This window comes from Theobroma cacao, chromosome 5 (genome assembly GCF_000208745.1).
Source record: "Theobroma cacao cultivar B97-61/B2 chromosome 5, Criollo_cocoa_genome_V2, whole genome shotgun sequence".
Lineage (NCBI taxonomy): Eukaryota > Viridiplantae > Streptophyta > Magnoliopsida > Malvales > Malvaceae > Theobroma > Theobroma cacao.
The window spans coordinates 24,319,135-24,337,648 of NC_030854.1; the positions used below are offsets into that span (position 1 = coordinate 24,319,135).

Below are 18,514 nucleotides of genomic sequence, written 5' to 3' on the forward strand. Positions count from 1 at the left end.
ATTGAGCAGTTATCTTATCTATATTAAATAGTTCTTTATCTTCTCCTATTTTATTCTCTCTACCTTTTTCACCTAATTTGATTTTTCCATATTTTGTTTCATCGTATTTTAATTCTAGTTCTTCCTAATTTATTTTCACTCTTATTATTTCTACATAAATTTTCATGACTATGTATCTCGTAAATATATTCCACATTTCATCCTTTCCCTTATTTATATATATTTTTTAAACAAACAATCTGCTAAATATCGTATGTATTTTAACTAAATTAATACTCTAATGAACTAATTAGCTTTCCTTTTTTTTATATATATATATTTTAAGTCAAACTTAGCACCACAAAATCAAGACAATATATCTATAATAATAAAAAAAAAATTTTTACTTGTTATGAATAGCCACTCCCTCCAGCACCGAAACAGTGTCGTTTTGTAATCAAGAGGGGTTTTGGGGTGAGTCAAAACGGTGCCATTTTAAAGCTTTGGACCCTCCCTCTTTCTTCACGCACCATTCTTCTCCCTTTCTCCTTCTCGCCCGATCCTCACTGTCGCTGGCACTGCGTCACTTGCAGATCTGGTGCCGCGCCAGCTGCCGTTCCTCTCTCTCTGTTGCCGCGCCAGCCGCCGCTTCTCTCTCTCTTTCTCCGTTCGGTGCTCCTTCCCCTCGCGTCAGATCTTCACTGTTGCTGCTCCCTTTCTCTCTAGTGCCGGGCCAGCCGCCGCTCCTCTCTCTCTTCCTCCGTTCGATGCTCCTTCTTCTTGCCGGCAGCAGAACACCTCTCCCTCCTTCTCTATTTTTCTGCCCAGCTCTCCTTCCTCTTGAACCGGCAGCAGAACGTCTCTCCCTCCTTCTCTATTTTTCTGCTCCTTGGTTGCTCTCCATTGCTTAGAAAGCTGCCCCCCTCCTGTTGCAGGTTCTCCCCCTCCCATTTATACCCAATTTCTGGGCTCTGGAGGGGGCGCTCCACTACCCTGCCAGACGTGAATTTTTCGCGTCTGGCAGGTGAGAGAGGTGCCTGGCAGGGTGCGTCCGCACCCTGCCAGTTGTACCTCTCTCCTTTTTTCATTCTTTCATTTTTTTTCATTATCATCATTTCATTTTTTTTTTTTTTAATTTAGTGTCTACAGTGCAGAACATAACCAAGATTTGAGACAAACCAAACCTGAAGCAACCAAGAATCAAGATGACTTGAACTCTGAATGAACTTGACCATAGAATGACCTCAAGTCAAAGACAGCTTGGGCCAATTCCCCGGTTTAAGAAGCTGGGAGACCACCCCTTGGGCTGACTTTTGATCTCCTCTTCATCCCTAATTCTCTTACGTTTCAAATTCTGGTCCTGGATTCATTTGCTACATTGAATACAAAGTGCAGCAACAGATATATAATGTTTTGCACCATAAAGCGAATATGATTTTCAAAAGAGTTTCAACTGGGTCCTACCTTAGACAATGGGAAGAGCAAACAGAAAGCAACTATGCATCAACTCCTCAAAAAAGTGCTTGAATTTGTCAACCTTCTGACATGGCATTTGACACCAATTTGATGATTTTTCTCCCCCTACTTATAATCCTTCTGATGCCCAAAGCAGCAAGCACTTGCAGTGGTTAGTAGAAGAAAGTAGATAGAAATTGCAAAGGAGCAGACCTGCAAATGAAGATTTCAACTTCAGCTTCACAAACAGATGGACAAGATTTAAACAGGTCTTTAATTGGAGGGAAAGTATGACAAAACATTACTAAAAGAATAAGATAATTTTCAGACAAACAGGATACATCTCTCTGTTCAAGTTAATCAATAGCACCTCAATAGAAAGGTAGGAATCGAAACCAAACTTACATTCCAACAGGATTTCAAATATGAGTTAGTATTAGGCAATGCTCATCCTAAGACCACACAGGGACATGACTTTCATGCTTGCCAATCAGCCCAATCCTGCAAGATGTAAGCAATATTATCAGGTAAGAAAACTCAAGCAATCTGATTATCTTCCCAAACGTGCTTGAGCGTTTTCATGCAACTCAAGCCGATTGGTGAATTTACTTCACCACTAAACAATGGCTGGGTGAAGAGTTCTACCAATCATCAGAAAAATTTTAAAAAATGGTATAATAATGATTTGTAAGATTTCAGATATATTTTCAAGAATACTGTGGCCTATTCCCAAATCGATTTCAGTTTTTTCAAGGTAGCAAATAAGTAAATGAGAAATCCAGGAACAGTAAATGCACATCTATATTAAGCTGAAACATATAAGGCTGATTGGCAGTCAAGGAGAATGATAAGAACCTTTAGCTATGCAAGATAGTGCCATCTTTTTAAATGTCATCCGGAGCTACTTAAGGAATATTTCTTCATTTCCAAAAGAAGCAAAGTTAAAAACAAATAGTGGGAAGTACTTTAATTGCTGCTCATGCTGCTATTGCCATGGCCATTGCTAAGGATAGTAGCATATTCTAGAAAAAAGCTTGAATTAGATGTACCAACACTTAGTTGGAACCAATCCTCTTCTTTTTCATCTCCTCTTGAGCTACAAACATTAAGATATCACGAATTTTTCCTTGCAAAAAGCAAAATAGACAAGCAAAGACTGCAGCAATGGGAAAGAATGGCACAAACTCTCTATGTATGACAATGTCCTGTTATGTCTGGTGCAGATAAAGAAACAATAGCAACTGTACCCTCTTTATAAGATATCTAGTGTTTGCTAGTACCGGTATGGCAATAAATACTTTGTTTGGTAGTACAAATGAATGTCACCGACCATAAAATGGGCTTTCCTTCTCCAAAATCATCTCTGGTAGTAATCCCTTATATTGTTCTATAAGAGACATCAGCAGATAAAAAACTCATATCACCAGAAAATCATCATCCTTCATATAATCATTATTTGGTATACTTCCAGCCTTCCTCATTTTTGCATGAAGTTCACACAGTAATGGGTAAAGAAGATTGGCATGACAACGAGACTTGGCACCAGCCACAAACACATGAACTTTATTCCCTACTTCTATCCAGCTGCAACCTGGCTGCTTCTTCAATCCCTTATTCTTCATTTTCAACCTTACCTTACCAGCATCCCTCCATTTTCCTCTTGAAGCATATATGTTAGACAACAACATGTGAGTGCCTACATTCTCTGGTTCTGTCTCTAAAATCTTTTCTGCAGCCAGCTTCCCTAAATTCACATCCCCATGAACATGACATCCAGCAAGAAGAGCTTCCCAAATAGATGCTGATGGTTTAGTGCCAAGCCGCATAATGAATTCAAAGGCTTCCTTGAGCTTCCCTGCTCGACTGCATAGGTCAACCAAGCATGCATAGTGGTCCTCCTTGACCTGAATGGACTTGTCTCTCACAAGCTCATCAAAGTACCTTAACCCATCCTCCACCATACCAGAATGGCTGCATGCAGAAAGCAAAGCCACATATGTAGCACCATTAGGTTTAAAACCAAAACCAGACATTTTTTTGAACAAGCTGATAGCCTCCCCACCACACCCATGGTGTGCATAAGCTGCAATCATACCATTCCACGAAACCACATCCCTCTGGCTTATTAAGCCATCATCAAACATCCTCCTAGCAGCATTCAATTCCCCACATTTTGAGTACATATTAATAATTGCAGATACAACAATTTCACTACACTGATAAATTGTTTTAGCTAATGTCTGATGAACCTGCTGTCCTTCAAAGAGACCAGCTAAGTCACTACATGCACTCAAAACACTCACAAAAGTTCCCTCATTGGGCTTTACCCCGTCCTCTGCCATCATTTTTGAGAAAATCTTCAATGCTTCCTCACTTTGCTCATCTTGTACATATCCTGTAATCATAGTAGTCCAAGAAACGACATTCTTACGTGGCACCTTATCAAACAATTTCTCAGCCCTCTTCAACTCCCCATTCTGAATAAACCCTGTGATCATAGCATTCCAGGAAGACAAATTCCTCTCTGGCATCCTCTCAAACAACTCAAAAGCCTCATCCAACTTCATATTCTGAGAATACCCAGTGATCATTGCATTCCACGACACCACATTCCTCTCAGGCATCCTATCAAAAACCCTCCTAGCCTCATCAATCTTCCCATTCTTCGCCAACCCAGCAACCATCGCTGTCCACGAAATAACATCCCTTTTAGGCATCCTATCAAACAATCCCCTTGCATCCTCAACCCTTCCACATTGTGCCAATGCAGTTAACATCGTATTCCATGACACCACGTTTCTCTCAGGCATTTCCTGGAACAATTCAAAAGCCTTACCAACCATCCCATTTTGCACATATCCATCAACCATAGTATTCCAAGATACAACATTTTTAACCGGCATTTCGTCAAACAACCTCTTGGCTTCTAAAATTCGATTTGACCTCATATAACCACTTAGCATCGCAGTCCACGTTACCACATTCTTCTTTGAATCAACTCTATCGAACAGTCTCCTTGCTTCCTCAATCAAGCCAAGCTTGATATACCCAGAAATCAGTGCAGTCCAAGTTATTACATCTTTATCTCTATCAGGCATTTGATCGAACAGTTTCCGTACTTGGCTGATTTTACCTTCTGTGCTAAGCTTGGTGATGAGCCAATTGGATTGTGCCACGCTTGAATTGGCGCTGTAATCGATACTAGGTATGGTAGTTTTGGATTTGACAGAATGGAGAGCATTTAAGCTTAGTAGAATGGTTAATTTATTAAAATAACGGAATGAAATTGATGCTCGAGGAATGACCAACATCTCCCTAAAACCGATGGAATTGGATATTAACTGTTAATAACTGATTTCTGTTTCTGAGACAAAAGATTATGAATGTTAATCATCGACAAGCATAGCCAACGCCCCTTTTTGCATATCACATCAACATTCAAACATCAAATAGTTTAAGCCTTTAGCATATGTGTATATATATATATATATATATATATATATATATACTGTAGCAAAATTTCATAGTAAAATTTGCTGTTACAGAATTTTACCAAGTCAAGTTTGACAAAACTTCATATAGATAAAACTAACACAATAACTTGCTCCCTCAACCTTCCAATAACGTTTATTGTACACAAATTTGATAACATTTCCATTCAATTCCGATGATGACCAAGTTACCATATTTAGCTCCTCTCCAGAAAATTTTAATTTGCTTTCTAACACTGCAATTCCAATCCAAAGTAAAGAGTTGACGATAGGATGGTGGGTTCAGAGCTGTATAAAGTTTAGGCACAAGGACACAGAAAACAAAGCAAATTTATGCTCAGTTTGCTGAAGTTGAAAAGTTTCTAAATACCAATAGAGTTGATTTTATTGAGTATCATCACCATTTCTCAAGATGGCATCCTTGGATGTCTGCGAATGGCATTTTCACAGTGCATTACATAACTAAAACTTCATAGAAAGTTTAAAGCGGAGTTTCACATGAATACTGTTACATGTATATAGATACAGTTGCATGAGATAAAGCAAAGCAAACGTATTGGTAGTTGGATTATTCTTATTACAAATTGACATAATACTGTCATTATCAATGCACAGTTGTATAAAATTACTATAATTAGTGATGTTAGGATGAAGTAGCACCAAAACTCATCTAAGGTATGAGGCGGGGCCTTCCATCAATGCCACTCAAACCGACCACGGCAATATTTTTGAAGAAAACTTGTCTTTCTGTACAATGTATGGTATGGTGTTCACACCTCCAGTAGTCCTATCAAAGAAAAAGACCAAACCATGTAGCTTTCTGCTACAGCTGGACTAACATTATCAAACTCAAATTATAAAACCAATAAACAAGATTGCAAGCCACCGCAACCAATCAAATTAAATATGATTTCGCCCTTTGGATCATGTTCCTTGTACAACTCACCGTTCCCTAGAGAACTCTTTAATTCTTCCTTTAGGTTTGTCCTGCAAAGATATAAATAACAATGTTACTTTTTTCAGTAAGATAGCTGTATAACTTGAAGCAAATACAAATCTTTCTACCACTATCATAAACAATTAATGAAAGCAACATTTAGGACACCAGAACATGTTAAACAAATTGAAAATAAGTTTAGCACCCCAACTTGCATCACCACAACAGGAGTACTTAACATACAAATTTGATTTACAAGGAATCATCTCCATTAAAGTTGGTTTCTACCAACGGCTAAGTAATAAATGTTTTATCTGTTCAGCTTGGCATAGCTGCAACAAAGTTCCAAGTCACATTTGCGTATCAAAACTCTAAAAGGTGCTAATTGTGGGAAGAAGCATGGACAGGAAGAAGGAAATGGAAAACTATGCATGCAAACATAAGTTAAACAACATAAGTACAGCACTGCACATGGACAAGAGTAATAAAAATTTCTAGTAACCATATATGGTCATATTGGCTGCAATTGGAAATCCTGCATTACCAAACACTACATTTTCATAGTATTTTTGCATTAAAATAAGGTATTCCCAAAATATTTCAATAATCATGATAATATCAATTTACGTAATGCAAATAAATTAATAATCATCGAAGGTTAATTTTCCCAAATTACCCTTTTAAAGGAATCAATTTGCGACTTTTAATAGATAAGGTGACTTGTACTAAATATTTCCAATAAAGTGCGGCAATTTTGTCATAAAAATATTAAACTCATCTCACCTCATTGCAACTCTTAGAATCTTACCTCCTAATGAGGTAAAGAGATTAACAGTAAAACGGACAAGAAATTTCCACCATTGAGATCACCACTAATCTTCCAAAAACTCTCAAGTTGAACAAACTTAGAAGTTTGTTGGATCTGCTAGGAAGTCTGTTAACCCAGCTTTCTCCATAGACGATTTCAAAATCCTCACAGGTGGTTTGATCTCTTTTGTCCTATAAAACAACAATTTATTTGTGTACTTGATGCCCTATTCATATAAGTGATCAACTGCTCGTCTTGTTTATTACAAATTTATTAGCTATCATGAAGCAAGATGCCATAACAAAAGTCTTTCCCTCGTAATTTCTTTCTTTGAAACTATAATTTACATGAATATCCTTATAAGCCTTTGCCTCCTTCCTGACATGCTCATTCATATCTCCCCCTAAGAAAATCCTTTCTTCTTGAGAAATCTTATAGATCAACAAATCCAAGTCTTTCCAAAACTTTATCTTGAATTGCTTATTCAATCCCACCTGGAGGTGCATATACAATAACAATATTAAGGTCATTTCTCCCCTTTAAATTAGATACACATGCTACTATTCCCATATCTTTTAACATCTACAAGACCATTCTTCAGGATCTTATTCATGATAATAACTGCATTATTACTTGTTTTATCCATACCTGATTACCAAATTAAAAACCCCAAGTCTTCAAGTTCCTTTGGCCTTTCTCCTTCCCAGTTAAATTCTTTGAATGCATACAATGTTAATCCTTCTCCAAATTATACTTCCACCTTTGCTGATTTACCTATTAAGTTTTTGATGTTCCATGTCACACAATGTAGCTTATTCTCTTGGACTAACTTTTTAATGTACATCTGTCCATGAATATGTGGGAACCCTTACTCATTTTGCATTACATCCAAAGAGGAGTCACATAGTTCAAATCTTAACCCCCTCCTCCCAGAAAAAAAAAAAAAAAAAAAAAAAAAAAAAACTAAGGAAAAAGTTGAATAGCCATCACTCAGATTCAAATAAATTTATCCTAAGAAGGACATCACAACACCCACAACAAGCTCAGAAAAACATATGAAAGTGATCCATCAATTAAGGAAGAATAAACCAGACCAGGCAGGTAGCACTAAACTCATCTAGATTACTCTGCAAGGAATTTCCAAAGTTGGCTCTATAACAATACCAAGCAGTTGCTGCTCCCCTATCCAATTCTCTTTACATTACTAACAGAAATTCATGTATCCAGAGATTCTAGGGGGGGGAAAATAATGAGGAGCAATATTTGGCAATGAGAGGGGTAAGGAGCATTATTGACCTACAGTTCAGCAGAGTTAAACAAAATTTGATAATGGCAATGATGATATACTCTCCATACTTGCAAATTAAATTATAAGATGCATGTGAGCGCCTATGTATCAAGTCTTGGCCAAAAAGTACCAGTGTAGTCAATGTCACATGCTATTAGACGGTAACATAGTGAACAGTTAACATAGTCACCTATATAAAACTCTAACGCCCTTAGAACCGAGCTTAAGCACATCTATCTTTTCCCATACAACTTTAGTCAAATTCATCAACTTAGACTTAAAGGGACTAAAATCACATCACAACCTTCAATCTATAGTTCTTGAAAAAAAATAAACATTTAATTGCATCAAAAACCTTAGTTCAAGCATGTGAACTCCAATTCCAATGTTTTCTCAGGCACTTGGTCACAATATTGTTTAACCTTGATAAAATGAAGAATTCCTAACAAGCTGCACAGGTATTATTTCATATTTAATAGATTACATTTTTTGAAGTTTTTCACCAAAGCTGTTACAAGAAGTGAGGTGTAAGAATGAAAACCAGGAAATGAGAAGATTCACATCACCCTACTTGTGCAGGAATCCACACTAAGCAACTTTTTCAGCATCTTGGTGTCTGAAAAATGAAGTGGACCATGGTAATGATGTCAAAAAAATCCAAACCATACAACCAGCCAGGTCTAACCTAATCAAACATGCACTTTTGATCTTTCATTCTGCGTCCTAATGTTCTAGGAATTTACAAGAAATGCATTCAAAACAGCTTGCCAATGTCCTTCAAGCCCAATGATTAACACAGTAAGGCATTTGTGACACTTTTAACTATGAAGGCCAGACAAATGTCACCTTAAAACTAGGTAATGAAGCCCAGTAGTTGTAATTAAGTTTGCAGACATGCAACCAATACATTAAGTTTGCAGATATACAATCAATCTACGAACCAACAAATGCCCAAAAGCATAAATTTCATATTTTAAGTCTTCCAATGTTAACATTGTGTTATATTTTACCTTTGTTTTTTTTCAAAAACAAAATATATTCTCGAAACTCATAATTTGTTATAGAGGTGTTTGATCCTAAGAAATATCAGATTAGTAGATAACTGAAAGAAAAGAAAAGAAAAGTAGAATCATGCGGCTAGATCATAGTTGAGATGAATAAGTATCTCTAAACGGGTTCCATTATAAACTTGTATGCTGAATAAAAGCTATCTGTAATCAGCTCTAGAATATCTCTAATGTGAATAACAGAATTAAACCTTCACGGTAGAATCAGGCACGATGCGCCAAGGATATGAACTCCGACCAATCTTATCCTAATGCCCCATCCATTTCCGTCCCTAAATCTCCTCTAGTTTATTTATTTATTAAATTAAATTTTGTAAGTTTCCCGACCTGAATTAGGGTTCGTTTACTTAACAGACCAATTTATGGAAACATGAGAACTCGAAGAGCAGATAATTTAGATGCAAATTAAGAGTAGAAACAAAACTGAAAAGATTAAATGGAAAAAAAACAAACGAAAATTTCTGTTCAACATACAAAGCTACAAGCACGATAACAGTATAACGATAAAACCAAGAAGCATTTCAACATGCTATGAAGAACATAAGCACGGAAGAAGCCAAAGCAATAACCAAATAAGGGCACATAGGACATTCAAGTCTTATAGCATACAAAGATTTCAGAACTTTAAGGGAAAAAAAAACCATTTGATTGTTATCCTATACACAATTAAGAAAGAAGAAGATGAAAAGAAGTATGATTTGTGAGAATTAGGAAGGAAACAAACCGGAGAAGTGGGTTTGATCGAAAGAAGAAGAAAAAGAGAAGCTGAGTTCAGCCAACATGGAAGGGACCAATATCACCACTTCTGAGAGAGTCAGCAACTTCATCAGCAATCGTCAAGCATGAAGAAACCCATCCACTTAGAGCAATCCAAACCATCTCTGCCATCCATAGAGTCATGACCCATGGCATTGCCATTTCGCTTTCGTTTTCTTTCCTTGTGATTGTTGCCCTTTGGAACTAACATGTAATTATTGGTTTTGTCAAATTGAGGATCTGAAGCCTTTCGTAGAAAGAAACGAAGCACATTCAAAGAATCCAGTTGAGGTGAAGTGAAATTAAAGGCACGAATTCACTCCGTCGGCTGGAGGTTTTCTGTTTCTTGTGTTAGTTGAGATGCAGTGGCCAGTCAAGAATCTCGGCCTCGTCAGTCATTTCCCACTATATATATATATATATATATATATATATTACATTACAATGCAACTTGCATCATGTTTGTCCCTCCGCCAAGCTAAACTTTTTTCTTTCAACTTGTCAGTGCGTTTAAGTAAAGATAGTGACGCGATGGCCGCGTGTCCTAATAAATTGTTCCCTTGCTAAAGCTTCTCCCGTCCAACTATGTCTACTAAATTTGTTCTAATTTCCGAAAAATAATTGCATTTAGAAATATTACAAGTAATGTAAAAGCTTCCCAAATTAAAATATTATGAGGAACATATTACCTTGTGAACTTTTAATTATAATAATTAAAAAATTAATTATTTAATTTTATAAATAAACTCTATCTATATTTCTTATAATTTCAACTTGTGATTCCTTTTTTTACCTTTTTGGCTATCTACCTTCTCAATTAGTATTTTATGGATAATTTTTGTTTTTCAAGGAATTATGCTATTAATATTACTTCGTAAAATTATTAAAATATTCTTAATTTAAAATTTATTTATTTCTACTTAATATTTTTTATAATTTTATTGAGTAAAATTAACAGTTTAGTCTTTTATGAAAATAAAAATTATTCACAAAATACTAATAAAAAAATTCATAATGTGCTAATTAATTGGTTTAGCAGCACGAGAAAAACAAGGTGACAAAGACAAACCCAAAACAAATTCCACTCAGATCATAAACAGAGAAATGAAACATAATAAATGCGGCAGCCTTAATAACATTTATATATTGGGAAAATGGATAACCTAATCCTTCAATGAAAATGGAAAATCCACTCTGGTCCTTAATAGGCATGCAACTGTATATCCAGTCAAGTGTTTTTCAACTCCTATTCTTCATGAAGACATTGAGGACAATAGGAAAAATAATATTATGGTTAAGTGTGCATTGTCACATCAAGGCCTAGGTTCGCTTATTACTCGTCGTCCTTGTACGGGTACTCTTCCGGAACTTGCTTCAAAAGTTTCACCTGCAACTCATATGCATCGTCCCCTCTAAGCATATCACGGATCCAGGTAACTTCAGTCTTCATTGACACCTGAACAAACAAGAGATTTGCATAGTGATGAAAATGACAAGGATGACACCGATAGCTTGAGTTGGGGCTTTAGCGCTAGAAGATAATAAGGCAACTAAGTGCAAGCAACTCCTGATTGTCTCAGTAATTAAATATTATAAACCAACAACCGGAAATCTATCTGTATTTTCTATTTCCCCCTCCTATTCTTTTAAGAAATAGAAGAATGGATTATTTGCTCCATAAATGGTCTGAATATACAGGTTAATGTTTGACACGTGGCATTAAACAATAATCTGGATTGATGTATCAGAGACTTAAAATAGCAAGCTTTATAAAAAATATAGGTTGAACCTTTGTACGATACAACTGAGTCTTAAATGCAAGGGTGAGTATTCTCCCTCGATCATGGTAGCATAAAACATAGGTTGAAATTCTATACAACACAAGATAAATTCTGTAGGCAAGGTTAAAACTGTCAGTACACATATAATACTTTTATCCCTTCTTTTTTTTTTTTTTGATTTGAGAGAGAAAGGGAATTCGAACTCATACTCCTTAAGCAGAGAGATCATGCACTAATTAATGAGCCAAATGTTCAGGTGCAATTGAATTGTTACTAATTATGAATAATTCACTGCATACAATACCTAAGAAGTTCTTGACTTTCATTTATGATTATTAAAGATAAAGAAGTGTGGGGTTTAAACAAAAAGATAAAAGAGATGTTGGGTTTATAGATGTCCTACACAAATATTAATGAAAATAAAATAACAAATGACTGGCCCTGACAATTTTGCATGACATGTTAACATGACAAAAAAGTGAGTTTGGATTTAAGGTAACCATATTTCGTGTATTAATTGTATCAACACATTTAAGACACGACAATTGTGTCTTAAACGTGTCAAACATGCTTAATTCGTTTAAAATCTATTTAGTTAATTGCGTTACCGTGTCGACCCGTATAGTAAAACCATATAAATTTTTTCTTCTTTTTTAGAAAAAGGGGATTCAAACCCATACTCTTTAAGTAAAGAGATCATGCAGTTATCAATGAGCCAGACGTTAGGATGTAAAGTTTATCCAATTTTATTAATATATTGTTTCTATTCATAAATAGATTTTGTGGCACAAGAATGATATGTGACGTGGTGAGGGAGTCTTCACCCTTAACTTTTGGTGTTTTATTATGTTGATGGAGTATGAATATTATTTGGATTTTATTATGGTTCTCTTATGTTGATGTCAATAGATTTTTCATATGTTTGATGGATTATTGTTTTGTTATAGCTGTTTTATGATTATTAGTTCTAAATTTGAATGATAGAATTATATTTTATTTCTATGTATGTTAACATTACATTATTAACAAAAAATTATTCAATTTATCATGTTAAACATTTAAACAAGTTATCAATTATGTCATGTTATATAAAATTTAATTTGACCAGTTTCATAAACATGTTAAGCGTGTTGTCTCATGTTATGCATTTAATAAACATATCCAAGTGCGTTTTAAAACCTTGACACGTTTAATTAATCATATTGTGTTCATGTTTACCCATATAACTGCTAACAACTTATGTTTATACAACATGGGTAAAACAAGCAAACACGAATTGCCAAATCAGCATATGGCTAGCAACGCAACCTTCGTAACTAATATCACACTAAATGCAAAATGGTAAAACAGGATCGTAGTCTTGAAAGTTGAAACTATATAATAGAAGGATGAGACTAACCATCTCTAGGGATCCTCTTATGACTCCACTTAAGATGTTGCAGTAGTAGAGACCTTGACATGTATCAGGAAGCTCTACGAAGTCTACAAGGGGATTATCCTCCAAAACAATGCTGCAACAGGTCCCATCAGCATCCCAATTCGTAACAGATGCAGTGACCCCAAGGAACATTTTGAAACCCACCTATATAGAAGCTTCATTAGGACTGACAAGTTTTGGGGCCACTTCATAATTGTTAAAAACAGAACTAAGATGATATTTCAATGGCTTCAGCACAAACAAGACCAGCAAATATTTCAAACCTATGGCAATGTAAAAATATTCATAAATCTTTCAAAAGCTCACTTGTATTCATTAAACAATAAAAGGATCCAACTTAAAAGGGGGAAAAAAGGGCATCCAGTTCATAAAAATGTATATGCATGATTATTGAAGAGTTTTTTCCCATCTTTTCATGCACGTGTTATTGTCTTCTTTCAATTTCAGAATTTAGATTCCACAGAACAAGTATGTCCCTAATATCATACATAACAGTTTACTAATCATAGCCTATAATCTAGATCTGCTTGATTGAAGAAAATAAATTAGTGATCCAGCTGACATGTTGTAAAAAGCAGTTAACATTAATAGATAAAGTTTCTGGTAGAAAAGCAAAAAGATAAGCAACTCAGTCAAATAGGATATTCCTACTGAGCTACTGCATCCATCTTTCGATGGGGTATGAGTGTTGTTTTATATTAAGTTTGTAGGTTTCCTATTTAGAGTCCAAGTAATTGTTAAAGTCCTAAGTCCTAATTTACTCTTTCTATATATATCTAATCTAATTTACTCTTTCTACTAATATAGAGAATTATTATCAGATTTTTTTCCAGCAACCTTAGGTGTGTTCTTCACTTATTCTTTCTTCAATTTTCGTTTTATCAAGAACCCAGATAAGAAAATTGTCAAAAATCCTAATCATCTAGCTATCCTACATCATCTGACGAGTTTAATCACATTTAAAGATCAAGCCAAAGTTCAATTCCATCCATGTTCATCAATTAATTCAATCTGCCAGTTACTCTTTGCTCATTGTTTTTCTTCAGCTCAAAACCAATAAGAAGGAATGAATAATGTTTAAAGAAAACATAAGGCAAAATACGCACTACTCCAAATAGCTTTTGTGAACAGAAGGTCAGAGACCAACTTCAAAACAACAAAGAGTACGACTTATGATGAAACAGATGAAAGACCTTTGCAATATAAACCTAATAATAATAGCAGACCTTTGCAATCACTTCTGCTGTCTCCTTAAAGTCAACACATCTGGACACATTAGATTTTGCCAGAAACTCATCAATTAGTCGAATTCCTATATTATAACCCCTGCAAAGTAATATAAGTAGTTAAGCAGTCTGAATTTTGACAACATGTAATCAACTTCTTAACTAAATTACATAAAATAAAAGGCTATCAATATTGAGAAATCCTAGTAATTCATTACGCACGCAATAAACAAGAAAGGTTATCCATTTGGTACCCAAATTATAGTGAAACTGCCAAATTCATACTTGAAGTTCAAAAATTTGCAATTCAGTAGTCTAACTTTGCTTCCATTAAAAGTTTGCACCTTTGACTAACGGTGTTATTCAAATGGTTGAAGTGGGCCAATAAAAATGCACTATGTATCTAAAAATACCACGTCATTTTACATTTTTATTTTTATAAATATTTTTTTTTGAAATGTAAAAATTAAAAATTTTGGAAAATGAAAAAAAAGGAAAAAGAATTCTTGAAATTTATCTCTGAAATGAAAAAAAATAAAAAATTGTTTTTAATTTTTATTTTCGAAATTAAAATATAAAAAAATAGAAAACAAGAAAAAAGAATAAAATTGCTAAAAAATTCGAGAAAAAAAAAAAAAGAGGGGAATCGGGGAAAGAGAGGGAACGGGGGAAGGGAAGAGAGAGAGAGAGAAGGGAGGGTGTAAGGGGAGGGTCAGCCCGCTACTGATCTGCCTCGGACCAGCCAATCAGTACCATCCGACCCTCCCCCCTCCCTTCTCCCTCTCTCTCTCCTCATTTCCTCTCTTTCCCCTCATTTTTTCTAAAATCCAAAATTTTTCTTTTTAATTTTTCTTTCATTTTTTAATTTCATAAATTAAAAATTGGCAAAAAGTAAAACATGACATGGTATTTTTAAACATATAGTGCATTCTTATTGGCTGTTTTCTTGCCACATTACCCATTTGACTAATGGTGTTAGTGAAAGGTGCAAATTGTTTAACAGAAATAAAGTTTGAGTACTTAATCGCAAATTTTTAAACTTTACCAAATCAACAGTTTCACTATAGTTCAGGTACAAAATATACAATTAACCCAAACAAGATTAAGATAGTTGAATCTCATCATAATCAAGTTTATAAATTTAGCTGACAGATTAAAAAGAAGAAAACACAACCAGGAAGAGACACTCAATTCAGTCAAAAATCTAAACAAAAGTACATAACTACTAAGATGATGCCTGCCCCCTCCCTCCATCCCTTGTGCAGCAATCAAAATCACATCCTATCCACTCCAAATTTCCCCCATCAGATGGTCAATATCTAAGTCCCTTTAGTAAGCACCAAGAAAGAAACAGCAGAACTAATATTTCCAGACTACAGAACAGTCTAACAACTACTACTCAACAGAACTGTGGTTGATTCTTTTCCACCGTCACTCAATCCCTATACCTGCCTCTGCACCACATCTATGGTGAAATTTAACCCAAAACTAATTTTGCCTTTTGACTGATTGTTATATCTTCCACACAACAAATAAGAGACCAGTTGAAAACAATCAACTATCTACTCTAGCTCCTTATTTTGCACTGTTCTTACAAAACCAGTATCCCAGTTCTCAAAAGAAAAAAAAAAATAGAAATCAGATTAAGAAGCATACAATGCTAATGATGTCTCCCCTTACCAAATTCATCATGTAAATGATTCTCCTCCCATCCCCACTGGAGAATATAATGAACCTCAAAGCTTCCTTCTACTTACACCAAATTCCTCCCAAAATGAATCCCATGGTATCCCCTAACACCAGAAGCAGATCACTATTTCTCCAAAGAAACATGTCAATGAGTTACGTAATCTCCGGGTCATCTAAATTCATAAATAAATAATAGGGCACACATTCTTCCCAGCAATCAAATGGTATCTAAACTTGTCTTAGAGCCATCACAATAATCATTTGCATTTCTTAATGGTAAGCACATGATGCTTAATTAAGAATAACTGCAAACAATCCATTTACTATATATAGAAGATTACGCAACTATTGATATGGAGAATTAACTAAAATACAAATTCACTATGGACATGAATGAGGATTGAAGAAATAGTTTTGACTATTGAATATAATTGAAGACACAGGTTTAGAATGCTCCAATAACTCAAGATAAAAGTGTAGAAAGCTCCAAAAACTTTGTGAAGAACCAACCATATTGTAACAGCTTTTCCCTTTTCTCATTATACTTTTATGAACAGCAATTTCTTGCGTATCAAAATCAAACAATGACAGCAAGATTTCTGGTTGCTCCCATCCAAGTGTAATTACCTAGCTTCTCATGTTTCAGCAATGGGTAATGATTGGTAAACCTTTGGTATAAATAGCCCACGCAACAATTCATTCGATTTAAAGTTTGTCGCCCTTAAGCGTACCAAGTAAATTTCAATTTTTCCCCCACCAGCAAGATCAAAAATATTTTGGAGTATATGCAGAATAAAGTTTTTGCACTCCATGTAGGACTAGAAAAGTTTTCCAGGGACTGTCAACTAATTGAGTTCGCAAGACAATCCTTCATGGCATCCGGTTGAAAGATTGCATGGTCTAAATGAGTGTGAGAGAAAAACAAAGATGCATGCAGATATTCATAGATTCATCGCATACACGATGCATGGATGAACCCAAATATTAATGGGTTGGCATAATGCTACTATCATGATAAAAAAGATAGCAGTATTCAAATACAGTAACCTTTTTATATAATAAAAAATATAGTCAATCATCAGCAGATCAAGATGATCAAATACATAACAAGTATCCCACTTTCAGAACAATGACATGAAACCTATCGTAAAAGCATCTGTTGATCAAATGATTACAGACAATAACTATCGAACGAAACTGAAAAATGTTTGTAGAAAGGTAAGAGTGTACATTTGATCAAGCTGTTTGTTGACCTCCTCAACCTCCTCGAGATCAGTAAGCAACTGACGGACAATTGCTCCATAAGTCAAAGTGAATAGTTCTGCATTCTACACCAATTCAAATTCCAAAAATCAGCAACATATCAGTTATATACAGCAACACAATCGGCAGTATATTTTTCACTTGGTTGCCAAAAATATATTATACAGATTCTTTAAATCAAACTTAGAACAACCAGATCCCCTCCATTCATAAAATTCTCTGTTTCTCTCTAGTCATAAAGACTGATGCAGGACATAAGAACAAATCAAAATGATAAAAGAAAATGAAACGAAATCGAACCGTCAAAACTTTTATGTATAAAATGTTTCTTTTATTTTTCTTTTGCAATTTTTCAAACGAGAAAACAGGAAATAAAATTAACAAAATGGGACCAGACTCCAAGCACGTAGCGCTATATTCTTCTTCTTCTTTTTCTTTTTCCTCCAATTTCCAAACAGAATGAGAAAATTAGAAAATTTAGAGAATTCTTTAGTGGCGTTCTATCTTACCACGCGTTCGACGCTGGCGAAGATCGCATCACCGGATCGAGGAGCCGCAGGAGCCATTTCTCTTAAGATCTAATCAATTCAAATTCCTAAACTCAGTTCAATCTAACTACGAAAAAGTTTATGCGAAGTTTTATAATAACTTAAATCCGAAATAAATAATAACTGCAAATGCTCAAACAGAGGGAGAGGCCGTGAAGAAGAAGAACGACTGCGGCTATGGCGGTGGCCTGCAGAAGCGGCAAAGAAGAACGCCTGTGGCTACGCAGGGGAAGAGTAAGGCTGTGACGACAAAGAAGTGAAGAGAGTTTTCTGTTTTGAATTTCGATTTTTTCTGTAATCAGTATATGAAGGTTTTTTTTTTTTTTACAAAGGTTATTTTATCTCTTTTAACGTATTTTTTCTTTTCTGGAATGCTATTGTCACGTGCCTGCTCAAATTTAAGCTTGATCCCGTGCGAAAGCTTTAAAACTCACAAAATAGTAAAAGTAAAAGAAAATAAGAAAAGAGAGTTTTTAAGAAATAAAATATGTGTTACAAATAACAAGAATGATCTTATTTAAGATAATATAAAATAAGAGATTTAATTTAATTTAAAAACATAATATTCAAATTAAATCTAAATCTTAATTTAATCTAGTAAATTTACATCTTAACTTAAATATACATTAACAAATCTAAGAGTTTAAATTAGATTACACTGCACAGGCGGACCTGTTGTCTAACCTATCTGGGTTGTCTAGTTTGCCTGGACTACCTAGCTTGCTTGGGCTATTGTTTGTTAAGCTGTTAAGTTGTTTAGCTTGCCTGGACTAGTCTGAACTCATGGG

The 18,514-nt window shown here is 35.0% G+C and overlaps 3 protein-coding genes across 5 annotated transcripts; all 3 read right to left on the bottom strand.

The window, feature by feature from the left end:
- Nucleotides 1,134-4,872, bottom strand: LOC18598798 (pentatricopeptide repeat-containing protein At2g35030, mitochondrial). 3 transcript variants are annotated; one of them, XM_007028486.2, is made up of 4 exons: nucleotides 2,290-4,872; nucleotides 1,840-1,935; nucleotides 1,444-1,647; nucleotides 1,134-1,339 (listed from the first exon to the last, which is right to left on the bottom strand). In XM_007028486.2, exon 1 carries the CDS (start codon nucleotides 4,743-4,745, stop codon nucleotides 2,850-2,852), a length of 1,896 nt encoding a protein of 631 aa, XP_007028548.1. In that variant the 5' UTR covers nucleotides 4,746-4,872; the 3' UTR covers nucleotides 1,134-1,339; nucleotides 1,444-1,647; nucleotides 1,840-1,935; nucleotides 2,290-2,849. The 3 variants fall into 3 exon arrangements, with proteins under 3 accessions (XP_007028548.1, XP_007028547.1, XP_017976183.1); XM_007028485.2 differs by having other exon boundaries at nucleotides 1,134-1,352; XM_018120694.1 differs by having other exon boundaries at nucleotides 1,134-1,647.
- Nucleotides 9,752-10,186, bottom strand: LOC18598799. The gene has a single exon (XM_018120718.1). The coding sequence runs from the start codon at nucleotides 9,941-9,943 to the stop codon at nucleotides 9,797-9,799; it is 147 nt and encodes a 48-aa protein (XP_017976207.1). The 5' UTR covers nucleotides 9,944-10,186; the 3' UTR covers nucleotides 9,752-9,796.
- LOC18598800 (trafficking protein particle complex subunit 3) lies at nucleotides 10,848-18,037 on the bottom strand. The gene is made up of 6 exons (XM_007028488.2): nucleotides 17,851-18,037; nucleotides 17,688-17,756; nucleotides 17,146-17,243; nucleotides 14,227-14,326; nucleotides 12,962-13,144; nucleotides 10,848-11,237 (listed from the first exon to the last, which is right to left on the bottom strand). The coding sequence occupies exons 2-6, from the start codon at nucleotides 17,742-17,744 to the stop codon at nucleotides 11,115-11,117; spliced, it is 561 nt and encodes a 186-aa protein (XP_007028550.1). The 5' UTR covers nucleotides 17,745-17,756; nucleotides 17,851-18,037; the 3' UTR covers nucleotides 10,848-11,114.

Excerpts from the sequence above, each read along its gene's own strand:
- LOC18598798 (XM_007028486.2), bottom strand. The coding sequence starts at position 4,745 with ATGTTGGTCATTCCTCGAGCATCAATTTCATTCCGTTATTTTAATAAA.
- LOC18598799 (XM_018120718.1), bottom strand. The coding sequence starts at position 9,943 with ATGGCAATGCCATGGGTCATGACTCTATGGATGGCAGAGATGGTTTGG.
- LOC18598800 (XM_007028488.2), bottom strand. The coding sequence starts at position 17,744 with ATGGCTCCTGCGGCTCCTCGATCCGGTGATGCGATCTTCGCCAGCGTC. Across the intron at positions 17,244-17,687 it reads TCGCCAGCGTCGAACGCGTG|AATGCAGAACTATTCACTTT; the intron begins GTAAGATAGAAC and ends GAATTGGTGTAG. Across the intron at positions 14,327-17,145 it reads AACAAACAGCTTGATCAAAT|GGGTTATAATATAGGAATTC; the intron begins GTACACTCTTAC and ends ATTACTTTGCAG.